We start from the raw sequence: 13628 nt of genomic DNA, 5'->3' as shown, positions 1-13628 counted from the left end.
ACATAACTTAAATGCCAAACAATAAATCAAGTTAAAGCCAACAGCCAAATGAATAAAAAATATTTCATATAGAATGATCTATTAGTTGCAACAGGTCAAACCCATTATACCTACTATCAACCCCAAAAGGCATCCATATTGCTTCAATGTAATAGAAATTCACTGTAAAGTACACCTCCAGTCTACAAAACTCATCACGGGCTCTCTAAATCTAAAACTATGCTAGCAAATGCTCTGAAGGCACTTAGGAAACTCCTTTCTTTCAGTGAGCTGCACACTGACGGAAAATGGAGGAAAACCACACTTCTTGAAAACAATATTCAGTACAGAAAGAAATAAAGAAACTGACACACTGGGTACCTATCTGCGGCTACCAAAAGCTATGCTAAGGGCAGTGTAATTCTGTCCCACTTGATCTTCACAACCATCTACGGGGTAGTTTTCTATTACCCCCAATTTTATAGACAAGAATATAGACCCACGCCAAGATTTAAGGTCACAAGAGTGTCAGAATGAGGATTTAAAGTGAAGCATCTTAACTTCAAATGTACTTTCTATTGTATATGTTCTCCATTTCATAAGACAATAAAACAATTAGACTAACCAAACATGACGTTTTACCCACATACACTGTTAGAACTTCATGGGATAATTTGCTCAAGGTTTAACATTTTCATTTACCAAGTCGTTTAAACACCAAAATCAAGATTCCACCATGAAGGAAAGAGCCAAATAAGGAAAGTGAGCATAACAACTAATGTAAACAAATAATTTCAGCTCAATTCAGGAGCGTAGTTTCCACTGGGATGGCTATTTACCCTAGAGGGGTAAATGATAACCCACCAAGGGGCAGAAATATAATACTGAAACTTTCTTTTAAATTAATTTTAAAAGTCTCATCCCTTTTATACTTTTGTAATTTGTATACTGGTACTGCATAAATAAAACATTTAATATTCATTTATTTCAATAAGGATGCACAAAGGCAAATGTTTGAGGTGACTTAGAAAATAATCCTTAGCAAATGTTTCCCAGTAGAATTACATAATTTGGGAGGAGAATCACACCTAAAAGGTCATCTCTTTTAAGTAGCAATTTGAGGCCCCATAGCAAACTGATTTGGCCCAAGGTAATACATCCATTCAGTGACACTTTATTTGAAAACATAGAAAGATGACAACGTAAGGAAAAGTTAGCTAATGGAAAGCACTAGGGTCTTTCCATTTATTCAGCTATGACTTAGTCTTCCTAAAGATTACCAAATCTCCCCAAAGTAATAATGATCAATAAAAGTCTGTTGGAAATGAGTACACCGACAAATCTCTCAAAGCAACAATTAATCACTAAATTGTATCATATATTTCGACAGGCTCAGGTTAGGCTGCAACTAACTATAGTATGTTCTGCTTCTTGAGAACCTCAAAGCAGCATGGAATCTTAAGATTACAAGGTCACAATGAGTGATCAGACACAATCAAATTTTAATGACTTTTAACTAATAACATTTTAAAACAGAAGTATGCTAAAAAAGTAAAGACAAACCTCACAGGAAAAAAAAAAGTAAATATCTAATACACATGAAAAAAATAACAGGCACTTCCTTGGTGGTCCAGTGGGTAAGACTCCACACTCCCAATGCAGAGGGCCCGGGTTCAATCCCTGGTTAGGGAACTAGATCCTGCATACATGCTGCAACTAAGAAGTCTGTGTGCTGCAACTAAAGATCCCATGTGCCACAAAGAAGATTCCACATGCCACGACTAAGAGCGGACACAGCCAAAATAAAGAAAGAAAGAAAAATATTTTTTTAAAAAAGAAAAAATACACAAATGCTGTTAAAATGCAAATTAATAGTGTGATAGTAATTATCTGCCACTATCAGATGGGCAAATATTAAAAAGTTTAGTAATACCAAGGTTGGCAAGGATACAGTGAAACAGGGACTCCATAACACTATTGGTGAAAGTATATAAGTACATATTCAACTTTTCCTAAGCCAGTATCTATCAAAATTTTAAAAAAACATTGTCTTTAGTTCAGTAGTGTAATGTCAATTCCAGGAATTTATGCTATAGATATAAGTAACTAATGCTTAATGTTTAAGGCTGTTCACTTCAACATTATCTGTGATAACAACAGAAGAGAATACGAATTATTTAATTATGGTAATGTCCAACATGTACTGATACAGAAAGTTGTTCCCAATATATTAAATTAAAATGTAAACTGCAAAAGACTGTATATTTTAATTTTTAAGAATGCACAAGACACTGTTAACTCCTCTGGGGAGTGACTGGCAGAACTGAAGGCAAAAAAGGGCTTTTACTTTTCCCTTAAACCTTTCTGTAGCTTTATATATTCTGCCTTAAGCATTGCTTTTATAGTTAAAAAAAAAAAATTGTGTTGAAGGTTTTGCTACCTGCACAGTTTAAAATCAATGCAGTTTTCAATGAAATACTATGCAGTTATATTTTTTAACATAGTTAATGTGTGTTCCACATGAAGATATCTACAATACATTAAGTGAAATAAGCAAGTTTTAGTATATAAATTTGACACTATTTTTCTAAAAATAGTACATATCATATAGAAAAATTCTGTTAAGTATACATTCCCAAACTGTTAACCTAAGAAAACACAGTACTTAAGTATAGAGAGTGTGCAATAGTTTTCATCTTTACTTTCTCTTCTTTTACATTATTCTGATATTTTACAGTTAGAATGCGTTCATGAGTTGCTTGGGCAATTAAAATTTTTAATATTTATATATACACATAAACTATATGTACTTTTCCAAAAATCAGGATAATACACCAAGTTATTAACAGTGAGACTACACACTATGTTCACTTTCTGCTTTATGCATTTATACATCTTGTCTTAAGCTTCTAGAATGGGCATGTATCAGTTTGGAGTCACAAAAATCAGAAAACATACATTCAGTTTTATTACTTTAAGATACCTTATATATTTTAAACATATATATGAAAAAAGAAAATTAAATCACAGATCAAAATATGCCAATTTTATACAACCATATATCATAAAAATACAATTCCCAAGCTAAGTCATTCATTCTATCATATCTGGTAATAATTCTTTTAAGTGTCCATATTAGAGGGCATTACTGGGACTTCCCTTGTAGTTCGATCCCTGCTCAGGGAACTAGATCCCACATGCATGCCGCAACTAAGGAGCCCACCTGCCGCAACTAAGGAGCCTGCCTACTGTAACTCAGACCCACTGCAACCAAATAAATAAAGAAATCTTCAAAAAAAAAAAAAAGAAAAAGAAAGAAAAGCATTACTGTGCTGGCTAATGTGACACACTCAGGTTATTTCTTTGGGAGTAAAAATAATATGAAATCAAATGTCAGCACAATAAGCTACTAGATCCCCTCCAAAACGACAAGAAAAGTCCTCAGTAAAACACATTAGAGAAATCAGGCATAGCACAAAAGCAAAGAGAAACAGACAAACACATTAGTAGTCCCCAAGCTTGCTATGTTGCAGAAATATAGGTAAACCTAGATGAATAAACCTGAACTGAAAATATATCTGAAATATAATTCATTCTCAACTTCCAAAAAGTTGTAATACATTAAAATATTTTTCATTTGGGACAATAAGTATAATCTAAAACCTGCAAAAAAGACTTTAGAGGGAAATTTTTCTATTAAAAGCTCACAGTCATGTTCAGGCTGAAACCAGGAAATCAAAACTCAGTGGTGTACAGGAACATAAAGGAAAATCAACTCTTCACCAGAGTTATTTGCTCCACTACAATGAAAGTAAAGCATGTGATTTAGGGGCTGATATAAGGTTTAGAACATGGCAAAATGTTAAATGTTTTATTTACTTATTTTAAATTAATTTTTATTGGAGTATAGCTGCTTTATAATGTTGTGTTAGTTTCTACTGTGGAGCAAAATGAATCAGCTATACATATAATCTATCCCCTCTTTTTTTGGATTTCCTTCCCATTTAGGTCACCACAGTGCATTAAGTAGAGTCCTGTGCTATACAGTATGTTCTCATTAGGTATCTATTTTACACATAGTTATCAATAGTGTATATGTGTCAATCCCAATCTCCCAAACCTTAAATGTTTCAGACACCCTAATTTTGGCACATGTTGTACATTTAAATGCCTCTCTAGGAGAGTCACAATGTGTCTTCTGTTAAAAACAACTTTTATCCCTACATTATTCCAACTTATATGAACAGATAATCCTTATTTCAAGAAGTGCTTATGAATACATATAATTCATGGAACAAAACATAATTCAGGAAATGCTGATGTAAAAAAAACAGCACTGACTCTGGAGTCAGACTTCACCACAGTCCTGTGATCCTGGGAAAGTTACGTAATTTCCCTGGGTCTCAGTTTTCTATCTGCAAAAGGAAAATACCACCACCTACCCAAGTGCCTGGTACACAAAGATGCTCAATAAATTAAATATCCCTCTATTTTTTCGTATGGTTTCTATGTGGCTTATGTCAGCAATGAAAGTTTTAGGAATCTATTTTTTATACCATCTTGCAATCTATGTTCGGGTTTTCAAGTATGGTGTCAATCATATCCGAAATAAATGCTTCAATCTGGCTAAGCAAACCTTGCTGAAAAATTCACTACTTTAAATGTCTGTGGAATATAAGCAACCAGGGGAAGTTCTTGGAAAATATAAATAAAATTAAAAGGAGGTTCTACTCCTAGTTAATTAAGATACAAAGAACAATAAGACCTGATCCCTACCAGGAAGCAGCACAGACTTCTTGATTAAAAAGCTCCTATTTCTTGATAAAGATAGGTTAAGACTTGCTTGTTACTCTCAAGAAGTCTAGTCAAGGATTTATGGAAGGAAGGAGATAAAAGATCAACAAATACTGACTGAGTAGCCATTAAGTGCCAGGACTAGTCTAGGCACTGGATAAACAGAACAATAAACACCCTCATGATGCTTACATTCCAAATGGGTATACAGACAAGTAGACATTCAGACAGTAGTCAGTGATTAAAAGAAATATAAAGCAGTGTTAAGGAGTCAAAAGAAGATGGGGAAGTGCTGTTTTACATAAGATAGTCAAGGAGAGATGACAGGTGTCTCAAACTGAATGAAAACAAAGCACATTTTAGTTTGCCAATGCCTTTACAGTCTTGAAATAAGTGGTGTTTTCTACTTAGATCTTTTTTCACTAACATTGCTCAGAGAAGCATGATCCACAGGTAGACACAGAAGTCACGAGGGGCCACAGTGCAAGAGTGGGTGGCACTACAGTAAAAACGACAGCACCCGCAGTTCCCACTGCTTCACAGGTCTCATTTGTAATAATAATGTTTTGGTTACACACACTGAAAAGCTAGCTTTTGCTATGATAACTAACTGTCATCTAGTTCCTATTTAGACATCTCCCAAGAGAAGGCAACACAAGAAGAAAAGCTAATGCATTTAATAAAAACCCTTTAAAATAAGTAACTGAAAGAGGTGAAAGTAAATGAAAGAGGTAATGCGCAAGAGTGTTCATGGCCACCAACCTCAAGAAGTTAGGAAGACTGACCCCCCTCTCTCAACATCTTCAAACTGTTGTTCTATTAAACTGGTCAATTCTTCCTCAATAATCCATAATGCCTCCTATTTTCTCCTTCCATCAACATTAGCCCTCATCCCACACGTGTAAATGTATATCTTATTATATGAACGTAAGCTAAGTTGACAAGTAATGTCTCTAAGAAATGACCAAAATCTCCTATGCTGTTCCTTTACAGTAATTTCTTATGGTAAAACTGCCTTTTAACATACTAGATTTTACATTAGGTGTTCCTTTTGAAGTACTCATCTTGAGTATATTATGAAGTTCCTACAATATAATTCATTCAACAAATTAGTTTTGTGGGCCAGGCATTGTATTAACTGCTAGGTACTAAGTATACAACAAAGATTTGTTGGCTTACCAGTCAATACAAGAGATAAACATGGTAAAAAAAAAAACATTCAGGTACCATGCTGATGTACAAGATGCTATTGGAGTACATATTCTAAGTGAAAAAATCACCTCATTCTGTCTGCTAAAATCAGAAAATCCTCTAAAAAACTTATTATCTGAGTCAGATCTTAAAGGATACATAAGCAGATGAGGAAGGGAGGACCCTGAGGTTAATCAAGCTGACTGAGAGATGAACACTGGGGTGAAGGCAAACAACAACAACAAAAAAGTTGGGTGTAAGGGGTGGAGCAAGTCCAGATCCTAAAAGGCTTGCATGTCAGGCTGATAAGTGTGAATTTTATCTTGCCTTTGGGGCAAAAAACCATTGAAGAATTTTAGGGAATAAAGTAACTAACAAGATCATAATTTAGAAGGAACACCAAAATGTGTTGTAGATAAGGCCAGGCAGAAAGCAAGGAAGATGAGTGAAGAGTTGCTGCAATAGGACATTATGAAGCCTGAACTAAAAGTGACAGCAAGAAAAAGAGTTAAAACCATGGGCATGTGCAAAGTGTCAAAAGAATACAAACAAATAAGAGGAAATCTACCTAGTAAAATCAAAGAGAGCTTCATAGACAAGGTGACATTTGCACTGGGCCCTAGAGAAGGAAAACTTGCCATGCAGAAAATGAGAGAAAAGGATGGAACAGCACAATGAAAGGGAGAGACATAAAAATGCTTAATGAGCTGAGCTCTTGTTAAAGTAGTAATACCATCCTTTTGTAGACCAGTCGCCTGGGAAAGATTTACTGAAAGCCTCACATGTGTCTTGGATCTTGAAGAATCGAATGGAAATGAAGACCATCTTTCCCAAAATAATGCACCTGGAAATTCACACGCAAATTTTTAATCACAGGAGTAACTGAGATCCCACTTTGGTCCATGGACTCCAAGTAAAGTACTCCTGAATAAGTAACACTCGAATGGGGGTGATGGGATTGGCTAAGTAAGAGCTGAAAAGTAAGCTGGGGCAAGGCTGTTAAGACTTTTAATCCAAGAAATTTGGATAACTCAGATAATTCTGAGGCCATTGCTTTTTACAGAGATCGTTTTATTTAGTCCACACAACAATGTATTTACATGGAGAACAATAAGTACCGTTATTATTCCATTTGCAAATGAGAAAACTAAGGTTTAAAGAAAATAACATGCCCCAAGGTCACACAGCTAGTTTAAATGGTAAAGCCAGTATGCCTATCTGACTTAGGCCCTTTGAACTCAATCACTAATCTAGGGAAAAATGAAATATATTCAGTACTGACCTATTTTAACATTTAAAAATCTACAAAGTCACTGTTAGTCCAGAACTAAAAGTGTGTCATAAATAAGGTTTACTCGTAAAACTATTCTGCTTGATATTCGCAAAGTATAATTCCAAGTTTGTTAATGAAGTCTACTCTAAAAGTGTTCAAAATTTATGTTACAAATACAACAACCAGTTGGGAAACTTCAGGAATCTGGGTTCCCAAAATATAGCAAAAACCTGAGAGGATACCATCAATTTTTCAGCAAAACAAAGAAAGACTGTTTTCTGGAGTTAATCTTATCCACACTGTCTGTCTGGCAGACAATGTTTTCAGAAAAGGAATTGAGGGAGAGGGGAAAAAAAAAAAAACAACAAAAACCCACATCCCACAGTCACTGAGTACAAATTTTCACTGACTACAACTTCATCTAAATATCATTTTCTTAGTAACTATTACTTCTGAAGTTTCATTTTGATCATCTTCACAAACTCCTGAAAATTGAAAACATGCCCAGAATGAAACAAGCTTCTCTATCCTTTCATATGCTAGTTTATTTCTTGATTTGGTGCAATTCCAAAGACAGAGCCATTTCTTTTAAGTGCTGCAAGAGCTGGAGAGAATATGGTCCCAGCCTGTTGCAGGAGGGCTCTACTTGGCACAATCTAAACCCTTAGGACAATACCTCTACACTAAACACATGATGAAAATACTTTTGTGGCAGTTTAGCATCCCAGAGAGGACAGGTCAGGCCTTTAAGATAATGTAATACCACTACCTCTCTTTACACATTCATTAGGTGCTCCTGCACGGGAAGCTCCTATCTCCGGCACTTGGTGCAATATCAGGCACACACACACAATCAGTAGATGAATAAATCTTATTCTGCCTTTCAAATGTGAAACCAAAAGCTATTCAACCAAATTTGGATAGTGAAATTATTCCTACTTCATCATAACATTAAAAAAAATTTTTTCTGTATCTAGTAAGAAAGGACACCCTATTGATTTTACCTGGGCTGTGGGAAAAATGTGACAAAAATATTGTGAACAAATACTGTGAAGAGTTGAATATAAACTTTCTGTTCTATTGTTCATATAAAGCACTACAAGAAGATAAAGGTCAGAAAACAAAACACAATCTCATGGTCATAGTTTGCCTAAGGTTATTAGCTAGTAAGTGGTAGAGTCACAATTAAGACCCAACTGACTCCCAATCGAATGTGCTTTCTATTACAACATACCGTCATAGATACTCCTTTTACTTTATTAGTGCAAAAAATGTGTTTTGGGAAAATTTCAGACCAAAAAAAAAAAAGAAACTTCATAAAAAAGACAAATTACAGGGACTTCCTAGGTGGCGCAGTGGATGAGAATCCGCCTGCCAATGCAGGCGACACAGGTTCGATCCCTGCTCCGGGAAGATCCCACAAAACAAGGCAACACAGGCAACCAAGCCTGTGTGCCACAACTACTGAAGCCTATGTGCCTAGAGCCTATGCTCCAAACAAGAGAAGCCACCACAATGAGAAGGCCATGCAACGCAACTGAATAGCCACCGCCTGACTCAGAGAAAGCCTGTGCATAGCAACGAAGACCCGATGCAGCCAATAAATAATAAATTCATTTATTTATTAAAAAAAAATAAAATCAGAGCTGATATATATATTATAAATACATATATCATCCTCTGACAAGCTTCAATTTGATTGGTTATATCCATTCTTGCTATACTCCTAGGAAGACAACACAAATTTAGAAAGCTTACCCAAAACCAACAGTTCTGCTCTCCTCCTCACTAATCCTGGTCCAATCAGCTCCCTCTTCTCCCAAAGCATTGTTTTCCTTCTCATCTCCACCTCTGACACTGGAATGCCATCCCCTTCCCCGATCTTCCAAGACTCATTTTCATCCCCTCAGCCACAGAGTTTCCCAGGCCACCCCATCTAAACTGGTCTCTCCCAGTGTTTCTACAACGCCTCCTCTTCCATCATTACTAAAACTGCACTGGCAATACTGTTATTTCTACTACCACCTCCCAACTGTAAGCTCATCAAGGGTAAGTGCTGTCTTATTCATGTTTCCTCAGCACTTGGTAGGGTTTGGCACCATCCTATGGAGTCAGTAAAAGTTTTTACACAAAATATGTGTACTAAGAATGTTCATCGCTAGTGAAGAAGCAAAGAACACCTTAACGCTTCATAGTTCACGGAAAGGGTGCAGGTTGTAGACATAAAAACTGAAGTTCGGGATACAATGTATGGAAAAGATCAGCAAGGACAAAATCCATTCAGAGATGAAGGGCTTCGGGCTCAGCAGAGAGCAAGGAGAAAAGCAATCAATCAAGTCAATTTTTGATTCTCCTCCGGACCAACAGAGCAAATTGTTCCTCAAAATCATAACTTTGGCACACTGCGATTTATTCAGCACACTCAACTACTCATTAGCAGCCCAAATGCCAACATACTACGATTGTTTTGCAGTCTCTAAGGTGCACCAGGTGAGAAGCAGAGGGGCGGCTCCAAAGTCTGATTAGTACAAACAAGCAGATGCAGAAATAATAATGGCACATCTTTAAATTTATAAAGAAAAATCTCGGCGTGATCATGGAAACGAAACTAAGCATACCAAGAAATATGTAATCATAGGTTAGCACCTACTATGGCACAAAAATGGTCACAGAACTGCCAAAAGAGACCACACTCCACATCTTTCCCAATCCTCTTTTACTCTAAGAACCTAATAACCACTACAAGGATTACGAACCTCAGTTCTGACAACACAATTCTCAAAGGAATATAGAAGAGGCTAAAGAACAGCTTTTATGCCCGCACCCCCCACCCCCACCCCCCGCCACAGGGCAGCAAAAACCAAACAACCAACCAGCTCCACAATCCCTAAGCAGAAAGCCCTAGACGCCTTTCAAGGCCAACTGTCATACTTTTTGGGGGCCCAGAAGACGTTGACTCCAAACATAAGTCTCTGGCCCTAACACATATCTCCGGATTATGTAGGAAAACCCAGGTTTTCCAATTTGGAGATCTGCACTCTACTCGAAAAAGCAACTCCTGGCAAGAACGAGCACTCAATCCCTCCGGAGGCAATGGCGCTTCAACCACCCGGCCGGAGGACAGGCAACGACGACAGGGCACAGCCCTTGCAGGGAGCCTTCGGCTCCCTCCCGGCTCTTAGTCTGACCCAGCGCAACCAGCCCTGGCGGTGGCCAAAGTCGGGCAGCGGCGCAGGGGGGCCAGCGGTCGGGCTTCCGAAATGGGCCTTCCCGGCCCGGGGGCGCGGCAAGGCACGGAGGTGGCGCCTTTCAGTACGGCCCCGGCTGCAGAAACGGATCCGGGGCCTCTTCCCCTGGCCTCCCCGCCCCGCCGTCCTCAGCCAGCCAGTCCGCCCCTCACCTGGCAGAAGCTCCGGCAGTAGTTCAAAGATGAGACCTCCGACACCTCCTGCTCCCTCAGCTCTGTCTCCAGCTGCCACAGACACGGTCGCAGTCCCGAGGCTCCCGGCGCCGGAGATGCGGGGCTATGACCCCGAGCCATGGACTCAGTCTCGGTTCCGTCTCCGGCTCCGGCTCTCGCCGGAGCCTCAGCCCCAGCCCCGGCGGCGGCGGCGGCGTCTCCCTTTCCGTCCGCCATCTTCCCACGGCCCAGCAGCGCGTAGGCAACCGAACCACGTGACTCAGACCTGGCCCCGCCCCCGGCCGACCGCGCGTGGTGACGCACGCCGCCGCGACGCTGGCGCCCGCTGGATTGCGTCACTGGAACTCGGGATGCTCCTCCCCTCCGCGGCCTCCCAGACGCAGCCCTGGCAACACCCTGGCAACAACTGTCCAGGGGTTCCTGCCCACAGCAGTCCTTCCAGACCTTTTGGAGTTATGGGGTCGGCGAGACGGAAATACTTGTAGAAATAATCTAGTTATGAGGGAATAACATTTGAGCTGCGAGGTGAAGAATGAGAGAGATGTAGCCCTGAGAAGAGCCTTAAGGAAAGCATCCCCAGTAGAAGAAAAATAAGCAAGGTTGTGGACGTTGTGAGGCCGAAATGAAGACTAGCCCATGGAAACGTGGTTTATAACGGAGAGGGCATTACGAGTCAGTAGGTAAAGGATGAACTTTTCAATAAATGGCGCTGGAACATTTTTTTCCAAAAGGGAAAAAATTAAATTGAATTTTTACCTCAAATCATATCCAAAAATTAAATGCTGGATGGAGTAAAGAAAACATAAGTATCTTTATGATATCAAAAAAGAGAAGAATTTCTTAAGATCGAAAAAGCACAAACCATAAGGCAAAATATTGTTAGATTTACTGCATTAAAATGTTAATTCTGTAATAACAGAACTTTTAAAAGATGGCACACAACGACAAGCCAAAGACGACACAATATTCACCATGTACATAACCATCAAAGGATTACTATCCCAAAATTTCCCAAAATAAAAAGGAAAAGAGCAAACAATCCAATAGAGAAATAAAGAATTTAGTAGATCACCAAAAAAAAAAAATCTGAAAAGCCAATAAACCTATGACAAGATACTTAACTTTACTGTAACTATCAAAGTATAAACTAAAACTACAGTGAGATATAATTTCATACCCATTAGATTGGCAGAAATTTTAAATTAGTACCATATGTTAGGAATAAGGAAAATGGAACTTATATTCTACTGGTGGAAATATAAATTGGTACATCATTTAGGAGAAGAATGTGTAATACTTAAAAAAATTAAAGATGCACATGTCCTGTGACCTGGCAATTCGTAATAATAATAGTGATCATCAGCAGCATCTATATTCATCGAGATTTAATATGTGCCAGGTACTTTTCTAAAATCTTTACATATATTAATTCATTTAATCCTACTAAATAATGCCATGAATAGATACTATTATTATCATCATTTTACAATTCAGGAAACAGAGACACGGAATTTAGAGAACATGTGGCATATATGTACAATGGAATACTATTTAGTCACGAAAAAAATGAAACTTTAGCATTTACAGGAACATGGATGGTCCTGGAGGGTATCATGCTTAGTGAAGTAAGTCAGACAAAGAAAGGCAAATACTGTATGTTATCACTTATATGTGGAATCTAAAAAAATAAAACAAACTGGTGAATATAACAAAAAAGAAACAGACTCACAGATATAGAGAACAAACTACTGGTTACCAGTGAGGAGAAGGAAGGAGTGAGGGACGAGATAGGGGTAAGGGATTAAGAGGTACAAACTACAATGTCTCAAATAAATAAGCTATAAGGATACATTGTACAGCACAGGGAATATAGCCAATATTTTATAATAACTTGAATTGGAGTATAATCTATAAAAATTTGAGTGACTAGTTGACACCTGAAACTAATATAGTATTGTAAATCAGCTATACCTCAATAGAAGAAGAAAGAGAAGAAGAAGGGGAGGGGAAGGAGGGGGAGGAGGAGGAAGAAGAAGAAGGTTTGATTCTCCTGGAAGACATCCAAATGGAGATACCAGATAGGAACTTGGATATATGACTGTGGAGCTTCAGAGAGGGCAGGGCTGGAGATGCAGAGCCATCAGTTGTTATGTCCCCTGTTATTAGACCAAAACTTTTTTCCTCGACTTCACCACATCCTCCTCCACTTTTCATCCCACTTCTATGCTCTCTTTTATGGAAAACTCCTCTAAAGAGGTGGCCAAACCCTCTGTTTCCACTTACTCTTTTTTCATTCTCTCTTGAACCTTTTTTAGCCAGGCTTTCATTCCCCACTACTCACTGAAACTGCTCTTTTTTAACGTCACCAATAATTACCACTTTTGCTGTGTGAAATCATGAATTCTCAGTCCTCATTTATGCAGTCTCTCAGCAGTATTTGGCATGGTTGATCATTCCCCAACATTTGATGTCACTTGTTTTCCAAGTCTACACATTGTCCTGGTGTTTTTTCTTGGTTTTGTTTCTTGTTCTCCCTTCTCTTTCTGATTTCTAAATGCCTCAAGCACAGTCATTCAGTCTCTTTTTTATCTACGCTCATTGGTATACTCACCCAGACTAATACTATTTATATATCATTTATATACTTATGATCATTAATACTACCCTCAGCATAGGCAAGAGAGACCCTCCCCTGGCACAAACCTCATACTTTCTCTCCCTCTCTCCCTCCCTCTCTCTCTCTCTCTCTCTCATGTGCACACACACACACACAGAAAATATAACTATATAAAAGAACACATAGCTGCCTCTATCATGCAAGACCCAGCATTTACCACTAAGTTTGACCCTAAATGCTTGCTTTTATAACTAACACTATTCAGCCTCCAGGGAACCCTCTCTCTCCTCCATATCTCGCTGTGTCCTCAAAACAGAATGCACTAAGTAAATTGAAAGCAGGACGTTAAACAC

General features: G+C 38.3%; 1 protein-coding gene across 1 annotated transcript in view; it reads right to left on the bottom strand.

Annotated features, from left to right (window-relative positions):
- Nucleotides 1-10890, bottom strand: part of RLF (RLF zinc finger) — an 88958-nt gene extending 78068 nt beyond the window's left edge. Inside the window, exon 1 of the mRNA XM_057706701.1 lies at nt 10638-10890. Coding sequence (XP_057562684.1) covers nt 10638-10874 — 237 coding nt within the window. The 5' untranslated portion in view covers nt 10875-10890. The remainder of the gene's footprint in view (nt 1-10637) is intronic.
- Nucleotides 10891-13628: the final 2738 nt, after the last annotated feature.

Source organism: Hippopotamus amphibius, chromosome 1 (genome assembly GCF_030028045.1).
Source record: "Hippopotamus amphibius kiboko isolate mHipAmp2 chromosome 1, mHipAmp2.hap2, whole genome shotgun sequence".
In the NCBI taxonomy this organism is placed as follows: Eukaryota; Metazoa; Chordata; class Mammalia; order Artiodactyla; family Hippopotamidae; genus Hippopotamus; species Hippopotamus amphibius.
The sequence above is the reverse complement of the archived record's forward strand: the minus strand, read 5'-3'. Positions and strand labels throughout refer to the sequence as shown.